The sequence below is a fragment of the Ranitomeya imitator genome, chromosome 3, assembly GCF_032444005.1.
Source record: "Ranitomeya imitator isolate aRanImi1 chromosome 3, aRanImi1.pri, whole genome shotgun sequence".
Lineage (NCBI taxonomy): Eukaryota > Metazoa > Chordata > Amphibia > Anura > Dendrobatidae > Ranitomeya > Ranitomeya imitator.
The window spans coordinates 549,047,953-549,067,078 of record NC_091284.1 but is presented as its reverse complement, the minus strand read 5'-3'; the positions used below and the strand labels follow the sequence as shown (position 1 = coordinate 549,067,078).

Sequence of the window (19,126 nt, the reverse complement as noted above, 5' to 3'; positions counted from 1 at the left end):
CTCTGGGAATTCTCAAACAAAATGTCATCAAATCAGAATAAATAAATAAAACAGTGAAGTAACAGCAGGGACTAAGGTATATTAGGAAAGCTATTGCTTTAAAGAGAAATATATTTAGGATTTAGTTATTATTATTACAGTACTGATTATATCATCAACATGTCTGCATTGTATCAGTAGGGGTTGTATTCTTTTGATATAATGCAGATATGCCCGTGATATAATCAGTACTGTTAATTATTAATTCTGCAGTTCTAAAAGCTCACAAAGTTGCTAGTATTTATTCTGTTGTGATTTTGTTTCCTAGAGGATGGTGAGCTGAGACGGACTCTGCAGTCGCTGGCTTGTGGAAAAGCAAGGGTGCTAAACAAAATGCCAAAGAGTAAGGACATTGACGATGGAGACAAGTTTAACTTTAATGCGGACTTTAAGCACAAATTATATCGAATTAAGATCAACCAAATTCAGATGAAGGAAACGGTGAGATGCTTTACTCGATTGTTTTTTTCCCTCTATTCTATAAGGGCTGGCTTACATGTCACTTTCTCGTGTCCCTGTGCCGTCAGCATTCTATTGCTATTCTTTTTTTTAACTGACTTTGTATACGTGAAAAATAGATGACTTGCTGGTGGTAATTATGGATCCAGCAAATGAAAAAAAAAAAAAAAAAAGTCTTATTTGTGAGAAAAAAACCTGACGTGTTAATTCAGCTTAACACATATAATACAGCAGATTATTAATGTCTATCTCATCTTTGCAGGTAGAAGAACAAGTTACCACAACAGAAAGAGTTTTCCAAGACAGACAATATCAGATTGATGCAGCAATTGTACGCATTATGAAAATGAGAAAAACCCTCGCACACAACCTCCTGGTCTTAGAACTATATAATCAGCTGAAATTCCCTGTGAAGGTAGATACAGCTTTGAGTGTGCTTTTTATGTTAATTAAATTAAAACATCTTGCAAAATACAGCCGTCATTAAATATTAAACCCATTTTTTTTTAATATAACGTACACACATCTGGTGCATAGGGCAGGCTCAGGAGCTGAAGTTGCTGCATACAGGGCGAGCTTTGGCTGTGTGATACACTCTGACATCAATATTTAAGTTATTTTAACCAGCGGAGAGGATTGTTGAGCCACCCGTTTCTTACCCTGGTGATGCTATTGTGGGGTGCTGATTGGTCACCTGCATTTTGGTAGTATATAGCTCCTTAAGAGATTGTTCATCATGCTACATACTGCAATACTAAAATGGCTTTACTTGTTCGAGATCAAAAAGGTTGGCCATTTCAATTTTACCTGCCCAATTCTTCGCTCCCCTGACATGGTCTGCGGTTATACAATTGTATACATTTGATCTCAGATTTAAAATATTAAAGGGGTTGACCAGTATTTGAAAAACCCTACTCAATTCAGTGCCCTACAGAAAAAGAAAAATGTACATTCACCTCCCACTGTGGCGCCATTGCATTGGTGTAAGCGTTGCTGTTCGCTGCGGGTGATGTGATATTGTTGGCAGGTGACTACTGCAACCTTTTGGCAGACACTTTGTCCAGTTGTGGAAAACCCCTTTAATAATAATATGGCTCATGTTGGGAAAATGCTGGTCCTGCTTTTATAAAGTCCTGATAGATGGAAGATGATGAATAGTAAAATACACTGCAGTTTAAGGCTATGTGCACACTTTGCAGATTCCACTGCGGATTTTTCCGCAGCGGAATTGCAAAATCCGCAGTGAAAACCCATCGCGGTTTTTACTGCGTTTTCTTCTGCGGATTTTCAACTGCAGTTTTCTATTGGAGCAGCTGAAAATCCGCAGAAAAGTAGTGACATGCTGCGGAATGTAATCCGCAGCGTTTCCGCGCGGATTTTTCTGCAGCATGTGCACAGCGTTTTTTGTTTCCCATAGGTTTACATTGAAATGTAAACTCATGGGAAACTGCTGCGGATCCGCAGCGGTCAAATCCGCTGCGGATCCGCAGCAAAATCCGCAAAGTGTGAATATAGCCTAAGGGTGTGGTTCTACAAACAGTGAATTATGAATACAACACATTTTCTCTTCAGCAAGCCCTCCGAGTGTACACAATTCTCCTGTTATGGAAAATCTGAGACTGGCACCTTGCACGGGAGCCGCTTAAGAACGCATAGAAAAATGTGGACCTAAAAAAATAAATAAAATAGCACCACAGGTGTCTACAAACTTGTAATCAGTCAGTCTTCCTATTTGAAAGTTGAAAAGTAGTCATTGTGCTATCATGTTGTGTACTACACGTGTACCTCATGGACCAAAGAAAGCTAAGGAAGGAGTTCTATCAGGAGATTAGAATAAAATTATAGACAAACATGTTAAAGTTACAGGCTATAAACCATCTACAAATAACTTAATGTTTCTGTTACTACAGTTGCACATGTTATTCTTAAGTTTAATGTCTATGGGTCTGTAGCCAGTCTAAATGGATGTGGTCGCGCATTGAACAGACGGATAATGCGAGTGGTAACCAATGAGCCCAGAACAACTTTCAAAGAGATTAGAGATGAACTCCAAGGTCAAGGTACCTCCGTGTCAGATCGCACCATCCATCACTTTCTTGGAAAAAGTAGACTTAATGGAAGACTATCAAGGAGGAAACCATTGTTAAAAGCAAATTATAAAAATGCGAGACTGGAATTTGCCAAAATGAATATCGAGACACCACTAATCTTCTGGGAGACTGTCCTTTGGACAGATTAGAAAAAACTGGAGCCTTTTGGCAAGTCACATCAGCTGTATTTTCACAGGTGCAAAAATGAAAAATACAAAGAAAAAAACATCATACCTACTGTCAAACATGGAGGTTATGTTTTGGGGCAGTTTAGCTGCATCTGGCAGCCATTTATAAGACATTTTATAATTTTCCCAAATTCTTATGAAAACATTTACAGCACATCCTGCATTGACCTACTGAACCCAATTTATTAAATATTTTAGGAGTCTGAGTTGTTCCATTTTATACCTACTCCAGCTCAGACTCAGACTCCACCAAAATGGACACAGACTCCACGACTCCGACTCCACAGTCCTGTTAAAAAAAAAAAAAATCCATGAATGTCTCAGAGTACAGCATTGGACCATTCTGAAGCAGCCTTCTATGAGCACTGATCTAAATCCTATTGAACATCTGTGGAAGCAGCTGAAACATGCAGTCTGGAGAAGACACCCTTCACACCTGAGACAACTGGTCACGAGAAGTGGGACAAAATACCTTCATTGTTGTTTAGGCTATTTTCTTTAGTTTGTTTGTTTGTTTGTTTTTTTACTTTTCTGTTGATCCACAATTCAAAAGCCATGTCTGATTTTCATTAGTTAATATTCAGTAAGTTTACACTGAGAATAACTTTTTGTCAGTGTCAAGTTTGTGTGTGTGTGTATATATAGATACACACACATATACCTATATCACATGTACTGTAAATATACTTTTTTACATTGCTCAGTAATTATATTTTTTTTCAGCCTGGAGACCTGAAGAAAAGGATTGAATCATTAATTGATAGAGACTACATGGAAAGGGACAAAGAAAACTCAAAGCAGTACCATTACTTGGCATGAGGAACTCGCTGCTGCTATGTGCTGAAGACGCAGATAAACATCAAGTGCTCAACTAAGGTTTATTGGCCAAAGTAACGCAGCAATTGTTTGATTTCCCAGCATCAATAAACCTTAGAATTATTCAATTAGCATTTTAGGTAATTCTTTTTGTGTGACTGTTTAAAGAATGTTTTACTAGGTTTTTTTTTTTTTTTTTTGCATAAATCCATAACAACGTATAGACTTCTGTTTCCCCAGTCTGCAGTGACATATACTTTAAGTTTTTCCTTATATTCTTCCATATTGTTTTGGCTTGTCACGTACATCACTACTGCTACAACAAATAGGCCCTTAATGCTGCAATCATTATTGGCTGAGAGAAGAATTACAGCTATTATATACTGTTCTTATAACAACGGACCTACAACTAAACCATGAACTGTATATCCTACAGCTAGAGACTGTAATTAGTGAAGAGTGAAGTTGCTCAGATATACGGTGTTATCCGATCATGCTCGGGTGCTAACCGAGTGTCTTCTGCGTGCTGGAATAATATGTGTGAATTCCCGCACCTTCATGTCTCATGGTTGTTCGACATTCGCAACGTATGCAGGGATCATCTAATAGTCGAACAGCCGCGAGACATGCAGCCGCTTGAACATATTCTTCGAGCACGCGGAAGACACTCGGTTAGCACACGAGCATGGACGGGTAAAGCACATTCACTCATCACTAACTATAATGCAGTCTAAACTTCAAAGTATATAAACCATCGGGAGACAGTCAGCATCGGTGAAGCTGTATCATGGCGCAAGGACACTGGTATATCCCATGTCTATTGTAAGGTGAACCATTTCTGTTTTCAATGTCATTTACTTTGTTTTCGGACAGTCTGTGACATATGACATTACAGCTTTTCAGTGTCTGCTCATTAATGAAAAAAATCAGTGATTCTGCCCAATTTTCACTTGTAATGTAAAATGTAACGACTCTGGCGGAATTGGAATTGGAACAGCCATACCTGGGACAGTGACAGATTTGCCCTTGTCTCATTCTGTGATCATAACACTGCAAATAGCCATTGGTAAAGATTGCTAGAGTTCAGTTAAGTCTACTTCACCTGGGTGATTAATCAAGGTCACTCAAATTACTGCACTAGCACATTTTGGGTGCTCGTCTTACAGGTCTCTTACCGTTGCACATAAAATGTAGTTAACGTCATTGCTGCCTTGAGATGTAATTGACCTTAATTAATCATTCCTGTTGGAGCACTCAGTAGAGTTTTTGAAAGAAAGGAAGCCTCACCACAAATAAGTCATTGCTGCCATTATCCGAGCTTTCAATATGCAATTTCAAAGCGTAAATGACATTTGAATGAGGACATTTGTACACTGTAAACAATGTAAAAAGATATGGGTATTTGCATTTGCTAATAAAATTATTTAAGGCACAAATGTCTGTCTGTGTTGAATGTAAATTAAGTCATTATTTCATGGGTGAAAAGATACAATAGGATTTTCATTTCTATCATATTGGAGTTGGAGCGTTTTCCAGAACTTGTGCCCCCTTCGTATGATACCTAGGCTGATGGACACGAAGATATTTTGTGGAGCTAATAGCAAACGTTTTTTAGAATAAAATTGTTTTAAAGTAAGATGAACACAGGTGGAATAATTATATTTCTATAGCACAAACGTAATGCTCAGCACTTTACAAATCGGAGGGGAAATTTACATTAGGGCAGAACGGTGGCTCAGTGTTTATCACTGCAGCCGTGCAGCGCTGGGGTCCTGGGTTGAAATCCCACCACAGACAACATCTGCAAGGAAGTGTATATGTTCTCTCCGTGTTTGCATGGGTTTCCTTCCACACTCCAAAGACATACTGATAAGGTATTTAAATTGTGAGCACCATTGGGGACAGCGATGATATCTGCGGAATAAGATACTCCCTCCTCTGCCCACCACTGCCCCCTCCAAACTCCCTCATCTTCTGAAGACTTTGCCATGCACTTCAAAAATAAGATCGATCAAACTAGGCAAGTCTTTGTTGTCCGACCACCGACCACCAACAACCCCCTTGTATGCCAGACCAATGCCCTAACCCCATAACTTCCCTCTCCAAAATCACCGAAGGACAGCTTGCCCATCTGTTCTTCAAATCACACCTCAACACTTGTTAACTTGACCCCATCCCATCCCACCTCCTCCCCAACCTCACCACCACACTAATCCCATCCCTAACCCATCTCTTCAATCTATCACTAACTTCTGGTACCTTCCCCTCTGCTTTCAAACATGCCACAATCGCACCTATCCTCAAAAAGCCATCCCTTGACCCGAGCGCTGTGTCCAGCTATCGCCCCATATCTTTGCTCCCATTTGCATCCAAACTCCTTGAGCAGCACGTCCACGCTGAACTTTCCTCTCACCTTGCATCTAATTCGCTCTTCGACAACCTACAATCTGGCTTCCGTCCCCACCATTCCACTGAGACTGCCCTGACCAAACTTACGAACGACTTACTTACAGCCAAAGCTAACAGATAATTTTCTCCTTCGCTTCATTGGGGACACAGACCGTGGTGTATGCTGCTGCCACTAGGAGGCTGACACTAAGTGACACAAAGAAAGTGATCTCCCCTGCAGTATACACCCTCCTGCTGGCTCTCAGCTAACCAGTTCTTGCTTAGTGTCTGTAGGAGGCACATGGGTCTGTTTCAGACCCCAACGTTTTTATTTTACTTTTTACTTTTCTGTAAATTTTTAATTAACGGAGTGAAAGGGCGACGGATCCTTTCAAGGTTCCGATCTCCCCCGAACCATCAACAGGCGAGCACGGTGAGTATACCTCCCCGTACCCTTTCCTGCGACGTGGGAAGCCATGCCTGAGCTCACTTCAGGGCAGACGGTTCCTTAGAGTCCCGATCTCCCCACAGCAGCATCAGGCGAGCACATGGAGTGTCACCTCCATGTATCCTCTCCTGGAGCCAGGCCTAATGCCGGACAACTCGCCCTGATCACCCAGACTGAACTCCGTGGATGCACAGAGGCCCCTCTCTATGGCATCCGAGCGGCCCCCCCACTGTCCCACCACTGTAAAAGCGGATGGTACAAGGAGGCGGACGGTTCCTCTCCACCTCCCTAACAAAGGGATGGTGGATTGAGGTTTACCCCTCTATCCCTGCACCATCCACGTTGCAATACCTGACCTGCAGCAGAACAGTAAAGTGCGTGCTTTCCTCGGCGCTGAAACCCAGTCATCGCGGCGGCTCCATGCCAGGACGCGCACCGATGGTGAATGGAACCAGTCAGCGATGGGCCTCTGCAGTGGGATATTCACATACTGACAGACAGCCTCAGCCATGGCTTCCCTGTGGCCCACCTCCCTGAGGTAACGCTGTGGCCGGCTACAAAAATTTAGCCCCTGGCTTCTGCCGATGTATAGGCCGCATCCCGGAAGCCGCGCCCGCACTATGGAGCGCTAAGGCGGCTCCGCTCACCTTTTCTAGCGCTGCTCACCTAGCACGGGAACGCTCGCTTCTCTCTGAAACGTCCCTCTATTCTACCCCTGGTATTGGTCACGCCGGCTGCAGAAATTTAGGCCCCGGCTTGGGCCTATTCATGGAAGTCACGGGGTGATGGTTTTGCATTGAAGGGGCACATGCAACCAGGTAAGAAAATACTGCTCTCCCCCTGTGCTTAAAGGCACATGACCAGTATTCCCTGGTCTTAAAGGTGCATGACCAGTATGTCCTGATCTTAAAGGCACATGATCAGTATTACCTGGTCTTAAAGGCACAGAACCAATATTCCCTGTCTTAAAGGCACATGACCAGTCCGAAACTGGTCACCCTAAATGAGCTCAGGAGCCCTCTGCCGCCGACCCCAGCTTATCCCAGAGTACCCAGTTCCCTGAGTGGGCTTCGTCACTGCCGCAACCCATGGCTTCTCTGACCAAGAGATTGAATCCCTCCATGAACCCTCTGTGGCTCGGAGTGCTTGCAGGACCGATATAGATGGTCCCTCTTCTTCATGACAGCCGTCGGCTAGCAGGGGCCGTAAGTATTCTAGAAACGTACAGGCTTCTAGAAAACGGAAGTTTCATTTCCTGATCCCTCACCAATGATTTGCTGAGAACAAGACTCTGAATATGGATTGGATATTGCCTTGGTTCTGGACTCACCAGAACTTCAGAAAAGGATGGATTTGCCTATTTATATCATCAACCAATCTCTGTAGATTGACGAGGACTTTGGTTCTACTTTAGATCACGCAGTGTCCCTCATAAGGAGATTAAACTCCCAGCAGAGCATTTGCCATTCACCCGGACAGGGAGCATCCGGATAAGCGATTCATTAGACAGAAGCCTCTGCAAGCGCGGTATCCTTTTTCAGCCAATATACGAACACGTGGGGTGTCCCCTCCACGTATACCCCCCAGGACGTGGGATGCCATGCCTGGTCTAATTCTTATGGGCAACCGGCCCTTTTTAAAGGGCACCGATCTCCCTACACCATCAATAGATGAGCACACGGCGTGTCGCCTCCTTGTATCCTCTTCTGCAGCCCAGGCCTAATGACTGACAACCAGCCCTGTCCACCCGGTAACCTGAACTCTGTGGATGTACAGAGGCACTCTTTTTAGCGTCCGAACATCCCCCTCTGAACCACTATTTAGCAGATGATGCAAGAAGGCGGACGATCCCTCTCCATTTCCCTGTTAAGAGGATGGTGGATTGAGGGTTCATCATTTTAACTCTGCACCGTCAAAAGAGAGCGGCGATTGCAAGAGACAGCTATTCCTGTCCTTCCGGATGCAGCCGCGCATTCTGCCACTTGGCAGATTAACCGGGTAGAATCTCCTGTGGTATACCTTCCAGTATCCCTGCCCGATGGGTCATCAATTAAAAATACAACGGACTGTCAGATAGCAATTCTGGTTAGTTCCATCTTGCGGCCTCGGGTTCAGCGCTCTACCCTTCCTTAGCCGCCGCATGGGTTACTACAGCAATGGTCTCCTGGTCGGAGACCTTAACTTCCTTGATTCACAACAATAACCTTCTCCCGAAGACAGTACAGCTGGTCAATCAAATTTCTTGAGTGGGAGACTAGCTGCTTTACGCCTCTCGGATGCAGCTATTTGCGCGGCGCTGTCAACAGCAAATGCCATTACACTCAGAAGGACTTTATAGCTCAGAGAATGGAAGTGTACTCTGCATTCAAAAAGCTTCTGACATCACTCCCTTACCAGGGTGATCGGTTATTCAGTGAGAAGTTGGGAGCATTCCCCACGCAGGAACAAAGGATGGCATTTTTCCTATAGACCCAACCAGCAGTTGATGAGTTGACCAGGACGGTCTAGATCTAAGGGATCTTGGTTCCAAAAAGGGACCGAAAAGTAAGACCGATCCTGGACCTCAAACTTCTACCAAGCTCAAGTTCACCCTTTTTGAGGATGATCCTGGACACGTCCAGAAGGTTGGTAGTTCTCCCTTGAGACAAGGCCGTGGCCCTTCAACAGCGAGATTGCGCACTTGTTCACTCATCCCTTTATTCCATTCGATTTGCTAGGAGGGTTCCGAGGGAAAATCATGATGACAATGGAAGCGGTTTCCTTCGCTTCTCTTGTTTTCTGCAGGTCAAACAGGCTTTCAGAGGGTAGTGTCTGAGATCCTTCCTCATCCAGGGGAGATCCTTTCTCCCGGTTCAATGGTTATTAGTGACTACTGATGCCAGTCCTCTTCTCCTGATCATTGTTCTGGGGATCTGAACGGTATGGCTAATTCTACAGCAGATCCACTGCTTTCTGGCGGGTCACCCCATCCGAATTCAATCGGACAATGCCACGGCTGTGCCATACGTCAATCATCTAGCAGGGACCCACGGTCAGGCGTCATGGTCAAGGTACCTCACATTCTCTGATGGGCCGAGATCTATCATTCAGGTGATCTCGGCACTACACATCCCAGGAGTAGAACTCTAGACGGCAGACGCTGTCAGAGTCCCGCCTCAAGTGAGTGAGAACTTCACCCGGAAATCTTCCATCAGATCTGCCTTCTCTGGAGTACTCCAGATGTAGGTCGGATGGCGTCCAGACTGAACGCCAATGTACTCTAGTTCATGGTTCGGCCTCGAGATCCAAAAGCCATCGCAGTGCATGCTCTGGTTCTTCCATGGTACTGGTTTCCATAACCCCTTTTCCACTACTTCCGAGAGCCTTTTGGAAGCAGGAAGGGCCCCAGTGATCCTGGGAGATCCGCACTGACCACGTCAGGTTTTTTTAATTTGCGGAACTAGTATTTTTCCGTCTTATTGCAACAAAACTGCAAGTAGGGACTTCCTCGCAGTGAGTGTTCACATATGGTTCTTCCCTATCGCATACCGTTAGATCTTTGGGACCTTAATTGTCCTGGGAGTGTTACAGTAGACTCCTTTTGATCCGGTAAGACTTTACTATCAGTGAAGGTCGCCCTTTTTTTTCTGCTATCTCGTCATCCTGACGACTCTTCAGAGCTAGCCGCTCTGTTCTTTCGGACTTTTTTTCCCTTATTACAAGGGAGGTTTCATGGGTTCTAGGCACCAGGTGTCGGCAAAAGCACGCCTGCAAGCTTGCGGGTTCGTCCAGTCCGCATGCATTCTTGAAGCACTATAACTCCCAGACTTCCACAGATGTGAGTCGGGGTAGGCGGACTCTGCAGGCCACGGTGGCGCACTTGTTACCTATAACCATAGAGTCCTAGATATGCAACAGCATAGTAATGTTGTTAGTGCAGCCCGGGCTACATAGATAAAAAGGAGACAATAGGGTAGTCTATATGTATGTATCAAAATGTAACAAATTTTATTAAATAAATCAAATAATACACAAAATCGCATAAAAAGATGATTTTTGTGAGAAAGTACAAAAAGGGCAATCCAAGACAAAAAAACAGCCACAACAGCAGGGCTAGACAGGGGCGTCTATAAGCCAGAGGCACTAAAGATGGTAAACATGAATGACCTCAATAGGAGGAAAGGTTTATATATCTATAGTAGGATATAAAAATGGATGACCATGAGAAGTTGTGTTAAGATAACAAATTATAACAGACAAGTGGGGGAACTGTAGCAAGGATACATAATTAAACAGCAACAAACCCGTTTAAAATACACAGATGATAAATATTTTATAGGCTTTTATCCAGATATAGTCACCAACTTATAAATAGATCACAACCGATCATAGTGTGGACAAATATTCATGTAGTACCTGTTGCCATAGCTGGAACTAGTAGATCTCCCCTGCTGACATGCTGTCGGGCACCTCGATGCGCGTTTCGCCACTAAGGCTTCGTCAGGAGGAGTCGCTAACATGAGAAAAAGGAGTTCCCTATATATTGCCAGTTGTTGGAGTACATCGGAAACCGTTGTGTAATTCCATATACAAGGCATTCATATGGCGATAGACTATAGGATCAGTATGTTCAGACATAAATTACGCTGAACTACTCCACAGTTTTCCTAATATAAGGACCTTTCATGAAATCCACGAATAGGAGGTCTCCGGTAGGGTCATGTGATCAAGTCACATGAGCCGGATAATTGTGAGTAGACGCATGGAGGACCTTTGAGAGCTGAACCAATAGCAGTGCTAGATAGTCACATGTGACTGTTTTCTAGAGTGATGTAACTACACCAATCGGTGCGCTGAGTTGTGATACCCCGCTCTCGTCACGGCCAGCCCAGGTAACCGGCACCCCGTACAAACGGAGGGAGGAACAAGGTCATCCCCCCGATTCCCAAAGTAACCGATCACCGGGCCTGACGCCAGACCGGGCAGCGCACATATACAGCACGTCTGGGTGTCGTAAAATTGTAAAAACATCTTGAAGAATATAACAAGATAATATAAGGCAATATTAAGTAACCAATATCATTATAATAGCAATCTAACAGTAGTTAACATGTCAAAGGGAAAAAAGGCTAATTAGGACACTATATATAGTTAAAGAAGCACAGATATTACAGACAAAATGATACTTCTTTATTTTCTTTTTTCTTCTTCCTATTCCTTGTCCATGTATTTCTAACTAGATTGTAGCCCGATTCTAACGCATCGGGTATTCTAGAATATGTATGCGTTGTGTATAGCACAGCCCACGTAGTATATTGCACAGCCCACGTAGTACTGTATATTGCACAGCCCACGCAGTACATTGCGCAGCCCACGCAGTACATTGCGCAGCCCACGCAGTACATTGCGCTGCCCACGCAGTACATTGCAGCCTGTTGTGAATTCCACTCTTGGGCTCACTCCGGTGGTTGTAAGTAGCATTTTTGTGAGTTCTGCTCTTGGGCTCCCTCCTGTGGTTTTGAGTGGTATGGCTGCTTCTTGGATTTAGCTTCAGCAGCTGTTTTCACTGATCGTCTTTCTGGCTCGGCTATATTAGTCTGGCCTTATCCCTCATTCAATGCCATTTGTCAATTGTTCCTGCCTGGAGTCATTGCTCTTAGCTTTTGCTGAACTGGTCAGAGTGTCAGGAAAATCCTAAGTCCTTGCTTGTCCTTTTGCAGTTCACTTGTTGTGGACTTTGTTGTTCAGCACTATGTTTTGTTCATTTGTCCAGCTTATCAGTATGGATCTATTCAGCTAGGCTGGAAGCTCTGGGCAGCAAAGTTTGCCCTCCACACCTTTAGTCAGGTGTGGAGATTTTTGCATTCCTCTGCGGTGGACTTTTTCTAGTTTTTATTACTGACCGCACAGCGTTCTGTCCTGTACTATTTCTATCTAGCTAGAAGTGGCCTCCTGTGCTTAATCTTGTTTCATACTACGTATGTCATTTCCTTCTCCTGTCACAGTCATTACTTGTGGGGGACTAATCTATCCTTTGGGGATTTTCTCTGAGGCAAGATAGTTTTCCTGCTTCTATCTTTAGGGGTAGTTAGCTCTTAGGCTGTGACGAGATGCCTAGGCAGAGTTAGGAGCATTCCACGGCTACTTCTAGTGTTGTGTCGAGCTTAGGGACTGCGGTCAGTATAGTTACCACCTGCTCAGAGCTAGTCGCATGTCGCTCCTTAATCACCATACCATAACAGCAGCCCACGCAGTACATTGCACAGCCCACGCAGTACATTGCGCAGCCCAGGCAGTACATTGCGCAGCCCACGTAGTATATTGTGCAGCTCACGTAGTATATTGCCCAGCCCGCGTTGTATATTGCGCAGCCCATGTTGTATATTGCGCAGCTCGCGTAGTATATTGCCCAGCCCGTGTAGTATATTGCACAGCCCACGTTGTATATTGCGCAGCTCGCGTAGTATATTGCCCAGCTCGCGTAGTATATTGCACAGCCCACGTAGTATATTGCACAGCCCGCGTAGTATATTGCCCAGCCCACGTAGTATATTTCCCTGCCCACGTAGTATATTGCCGAGCCCACGTAATATATTGAACAGCCCACGCAGTCTATAGCAATGTGGGCACCATATCCCTGTTAAAAAAAAAAAAAAAATTAAAATAAAAAATAGTGATATACTCACCCTCCGTTGGCCCCCGGATCAAAGCGATTACCGACGCTCGTCGCGCGCTCCTGTCTGAAGAGTGCTTTGCGGTCTCGCGAGATGATGACGTAGCGGTCTCACGACACCGCTACGTCATCATCTCGCGAGATCGCAGCATGGACCGGTTACTGGAGCGTCGCGAGCGGGAAAGGCCTGTTGTGGATCTGAGGGGCCAACAGACGGTGAGTATATAACGATTTTTTATTTTTTTAATTATTTTTAACATTAGATCTTTTTACTATTTATGCTGCATAGGAAGCATGAATAGTAAAAAGTTGGTCTCACAGGGTTAATAGCAGCATTAACCGAGTGCGTTACACCGCGGTCAACGCTGCTATTAACCCTGTGTGAGCGCTGATCGGAGGGGAGTATGAGGGCGCCGGGCACTGACTGTGGGGAGGAAGGAGCGGCCATTTTCTTCCGGACTGTCCCAGTCGCTAATTGGTCGTGGCTGTTTTGCTGTGACCAATGAGCGACTTGGATTTCCATGACAGACAGAGGCCGCGACCAATGAATATCTGTGACAGACAGAAAGACAGACAGACAGATGGAAGTGACCCTTAAGGTACCGTCACACTCAGCGACGCTGCAGCGATACCGACAACGATGTCGATCGCTGCAGCGTCGCTGTTTGGTCGCTGGAGAGCTGTCACACAGACAGCTCTCCAGCGACCAACGATGCCGGTAAACATCGGGTTACTAAGCGCAGGGCCACGCTTAGTAACCCAATGTTTACCCTGGTTACCATCGTTAAAGTAAAAAAAACAACCACTACATACTTACCTACCTCTGTCTGTCCCCGGCGCTGTGCTTCTCTGCTCTAGCTGTGAGCACAGCGGCCGGAAAGCACAGCGGTGACGTCACCGCTCTGCTTTCCGGCTGCCCGGCGCTCACAGCCAGAGCAGAGAAGCACAGCGCCGAGGACAGACAGCGGTAGGTAAGTATGTAGTGGTTGTTTTTTTTACTTTAATGATGGTAACCAGGGTAAACATCGGGTTACTAAGCGCGGCCCTGCGCTTAGTAACCCGATGTTTACCCTGGTTACCAGCGAAGACATCGCTGAATCGGCGTCACACACGCCGATTCAGCGATGTCAGCGGGAGATCCAGCGACGAAACAAAGTTCTGGACTTTCTTCCCCGACCAGCGATATCACAGCAGGGGCCTGATCGCTGCTGCCTGTCACACTGGACGATATCGCTAGCCAGGACGCTGCAACGTCACGGATCGCTAGCGATATCGTCTAGTGTGACGGTACCTTTAGACAATTATATAGTAGATTGAGTAGTTTGCGTTGTATCGCCAGATAGTGCACCGGAACAGTCCGCACCACAAAACTCCAACGCAGACACCACAAAGGTAAGAAAAAGTAGAAGACTATAAGAGAATAGAACGACTTCAGATCTGAAAAACTAATTAGAAAATATAACAGTTAGTGTACATTTACAATAAAAGACAAATAAAGGGAACACACTAAAAATAGCGCTCTAAGATGTTCATAGGAAAGACTTGAAGCAAGCATGTTCATTAAGGCCAGAAGGGGCCACTGTATTAAGAATGACTGTCCATTTTGCTTCCAACTGCAGGAGTTTTCGTTTAACATCTCCGCCCCTGCTGCCCATATAGGCTTGATCAATTCCACAGACTAGTATACCTTTAGGATTACTTTCATGAAATTCATGGAAATGTCTTGCAAAATCTGTGTCAGCTTTTTTGGCGTTTAGGATATCTCTGATGTGTTCTTGTATACGAACTTTTAAAGTTCTGGTGGTCATCCCTATATAAATTAAGCCACAGGGGCATGTAAGATGATAAATGACAGATTCTGTAAGATATGAAATGTGGTGAACAATCTTAAAAGATTTATCGCCATTGATGTTTGTAAAATGGGTAGTCTTGGGTATATATTTGCATATCGAGCATTTCCCGCAAGAGTATAAACCCCATGGTGGGCCTCTACTCCCAAATAAAAATTGGTTATTTTTCGGCAGGACATAATGGCTTTTAGTTAGTATTTCACCTAAGTTACGGTATCTCCTCCACGTAATCGAAGGTGTATGGGTAAGATGATATCTTAGATCCTTGTCTGTTAGAAGAATAGGCCAATTTTTTATCAGTATGCCTTTCATCTGTTTCCAGTTGGCATTGAAGGTATAAATGAAACTAGGTTTCATTTCATTACTTTCATCTTTTTGACTATCTGACTTATAGGTCAAATGGGATTGTCTGTTTGTCTTGATGGTTCTAGAATAGCCCTTTTTAACATCCCTTGGTTTATAGCCTCGTTCTACAAATCTGTTGGTAAGATTTTTTGCTTGTTGATGGAACGTAATATTATCTGAACAGATCCGTCAGATCCTCAAGAATTGACCCACTGGTATTTTTAGTTGTGGCAAATGGGATGAGTCAGCATGCAATAAAGCATTGGTTGCTGTACTTTTGCGGAAAACATCCGTAGCCAACATTCCATCTGTCTTTTTTATAATCATGATGTCCAGAAACTCAATCTTTGTTCTACTATATTTCCATGTCCATTTAATATTTAGATCGTTACAATTTAGTAGTTGTAGGAAGCTTTCAAGCTGCGATGTGGAGCCCTGCCAGATGAAAAATATATCATCTATATAACGTGACCACAAGATGAGGTGATCATGACCAGGTATGTCAAGGACCGCTTCCCTTTCCCACAGCCCCAGGAATAAATTTGCATATGAGGGTGCACAAGTTGCCCCCATTGCAGTGCCCTGGAGCTGTAGGAAGGGGCGGTCCTTGAACACAAGAAAAAGTATGTGTCAAAACAAAATGTAGCAAAATTAAAATAAAATCAATCAAACTAGAGTCTAAATTGGTCATGGTCAGAAAAAATGTTGCCCTCATCCCGTGGTCATGTCCTATCGAAGTATACAGGGACTCCACATCGCAGGTTACTAACACATATCCTCCTCCAACTGTGCCTCCTCCAGTTTTCTCAGAATATCAGTTGTATCTTTTCTATAGGAGGGTAGAGTTTCCACACATCCTTGCAGATAATAGTCAATATATCTACAGAGAGGTTCACAAAGACTCCCTGAGACTATAGGTCTCCAGGGTGAATTTACGGGGTCTTTGTGAATTTTGGGGAGGAGGTAAAAGGTTGGTGTGACTGGACAGTCTTGCATTAGAGAATCTTTTAATTTATTTGTTATTACTAGGGTTGAGCGAAACGGGTCGAAATTGTTCAAAAGTCGCCGACTTTTGGCAAGGTCGGGTTTCATGAAACCCGACCCGACCCCAGTGGGGGGTCGGCCATGAAGTCGGCGATCTTTTGAATCTGGAATCGGAATTCCGATCCCGATTCCCGATATGTTTAAGATATCGGGAATTGGTATCGGAATTCAGATTAAAGTGTAAAATATAGAATTAAAATAAAAAATATTGCAATACTTACCCTCTGACGCGCCCTGGTACTAACCGGCAGCCTTCCTCCTTCGAATCCGCGCTTCTAGGACCTTGCCGTGACGTCGCGGTATATACCTAATAGGAATATACTCACCCTCGGAAGCGCCCTGCTTCCTTCCGACAGCCTTCCTTCCTAAGAATCAGCCCTTCCAGGACCTTCGGTGACGTCGCGGCTTGTGATTGGCCGCGCGAGCGGTCACATGGGCGGCCGCGCGGCCAATCACAAGCCGCGACGTCACCCGCGACGTCTCCGAAGGTCCTGGAAGGCTGATTCTAAGGAAGGAAGGTTCCCGGTTAGTACCAGGGCGCGTCAGAGGGTAAGTATAAGGATATTTTTATTTTAATTCTATATTTTACACTTAAATATGGATCCCAGGGCCTGAAGGAGAGTTTCCGCTCCTTCAGACCCTGGGAACCATGGAAACCCAATGCACTGCATTGGGTTTCGAGTTTCGGCCGACCCCGACCTCGACTTTTTTATAGGATCGGCCGATTTCACTCGACCCGACTTTTCCAAAAGTCGGGTTTCGTGAAACCCGACCCGATCCTATAAAAGTGAAGGTCGCTCAACCCTAGTTATTACACCTCTTTTGACTCCATTTTCCAGAATATCAACCAATTCACTTTTGAAATGGTGTACAGGATTCTGACTAAGACGCCTATAGCAGGCCATGGAATTAAGCTGTTTGAATACTTCTTTTTCATAGGCAGTAGCCGGCCACAGAACTATGTTTCCACCCTTATCTGCCCTCTTAATCACTATGTCTGTAAGGCTGGTTTCACATTTGCGTTTAAAAAAGCAGCGTTTAACCGCAAACGCATTTGGTGAAAAACGCGTTTTTAGGCGCATGCGTTTTTTCATGTTTTAACATAAACGCAGCGTTTTGATGCGTTTACATGCGTTTTTCCTGCGTTTGCGTTTTTGAAACGCATGATGAGAAGTGTGTGACAGCTGCCAATCATCAAAATCAACTAGAAAACCCACTATAAACAGAAATACCTAGGGTTAGGGTTAGGATCCCTAGTAACTCTAGGGATCCTAACCCAAACTCTAACCCTAACACAAACCCTAACACAAACCCTAACACAAACACTAACCCTAACACAAACCCTAGCCCTAACCCTAACCCTAGGGATCCTAACCCAAACTCTAACCCTAATCCAAACTCTAACCCTAACACAAACCCTAACCCAAACTCTAACCCTAACACAAACCCTAACCCTAGCCCTAACCCTAGGGATCCTAGCCCTAACCCTAGGGATCCTAACCCTTAGGGTTAGGATCCCTAGGGTTGGGGGGTGGCTTATCAGTGTGTATTCTTGTGTTTTTCTATAAAAACGCATGCGTTTAAAAACGCATGCAAACGACTGGCGAAGAGTGGACGCGTCCGAGTAATGACTAGCCAGATGGACAACCCTGGCTGCTGCATTAAGGATAAACTGGAGAGGGGAAAGTCGAGTAAGGGGGAGGCCAATTAGTAGAGCATTACAATAGTCCAGGCGGGAGTGGATCAGGGCGACAGTGAGGGTTTTTGTTGTTTCCATGGTGAGAAAAGGGCAGATTCTAGAGATGTTCTTTAGGTGTAAGCGGCATGAGCGGGCAAGAGATTTTATATGGGAGGTGAAGGAGAGATCGGAGTCAAACATAACACCTAGACAGCGTGCCTGCTGCCGGGGTGTTGTTATGGTGCCACCCACGGAGAGGGAAATGTCAGATTTAGGGAGGTTAGTAGATGGCGGGAGCAGAAGAAGTTCAGTTTTGGAGAGGTTGTTTCAGATAGAGAGCAGACATGATGTTGGAGACTGCAGACAGACAGACAGTGGCGTTCTGTAGTACAGCGGGGTTAAGGTCAGGGGAGGATGTGTATAGTTGTATGTCATCGGCATAAAGATGGTACTGAAAGCCAAATCTGCTGATGGTCTGTCCAATTGGGGCCGTGTAGAGGGAGAAGAGAATGGGGCCAAGGACTGAGCCCTGAGGTACCCCGACAGTGAGAGGAAGAGGAGATGAAGTGGAGCCAGAGAACAGAACACTGAAGGAGCGGTCAGAAAGATAGGAGGAGAACCAGGAGAGAGCAGTGTCCTTAATGCCTAGGATAGAAGAGATGGGATACTGTTATGATACGGTGGTCTAGGAGCAACATGGAACGAGCTCTGAAGGAAGTGGTAACTGTACTGACCGCAGTCCCTAAGCTCAACACAACACTAGAAGTAGCCGTGGAATGCTCCTAACTCTCCCTAGGCATCTCGTCACAGCCTAAGAGCTAACTACCCCTAAAGAAAGAAGCAGGAAAACTATCTTGCCTCAGAGAAAATCCCCAAAGGATAGATTAGCCCCCCACAAATAATGACTGTGAGTGGAGAGGGAAAAGACATACACAGAATGAAACCAGGATGAGCACAGGAAGCCAGTCTAGCTTGATAGATAGGACAGGATGGAATACTGTGCAGTCAGTATAAAACACTACAAAAATCCACGCAGAGTTTACAAAAAATCTCCACACCTGACTAAAGGTGTGGAGGGTAAATCTGCCTCCCAGAGCTTCCAGCAAGACAGAATTAATTCACACTGATA

The 19,126-nt window shown here is 44.7% G+C and overlaps 1 protein-coding gene and 1 long non-coding RNA gene across 2 annotated transcripts in view; one reads left to right on the top strand and one right to left on the bottom strand.

Moving 5' to 3' along the window:
• The window catches only part of CUL4A (cullin 4A), a 101,493-nt gene extending 96,465 nt beyond the window's left edge, over positions 1-5,028 (top strand). Inside the window, exons 19-21 of the mRNA XM_069757887.1 lie at positions 308-480; positions 761-913; positions 3,500-5,028. Of these exons, the coding sequence (XP_069613988.1) occupies positions 308-480; positions 761-913; positions 3,500-3,595 (422 nt within the window). The 3' untranslated portion in view covers positions 3,596-5,028. The remainder of the gene's footprint in view (positions 1-307; positions 481-760; positions 914-3,499) is intronic.
• The window catches only part of LOC138670493 (uncharacterized), a 57,190-nt gene continuing 41,008 nt past the window's right edge, over positions 2,945-19,126 (bottom strand). The window contains exon 3 of the long non-coding RNA XR_011319338.1: positions 2,945-3,065. This is a non-coding gene — a long non-coding RNA (uncharacterized lncRNA). The remainder of the gene's footprint in view (positions 3,066-19,126) is intronic.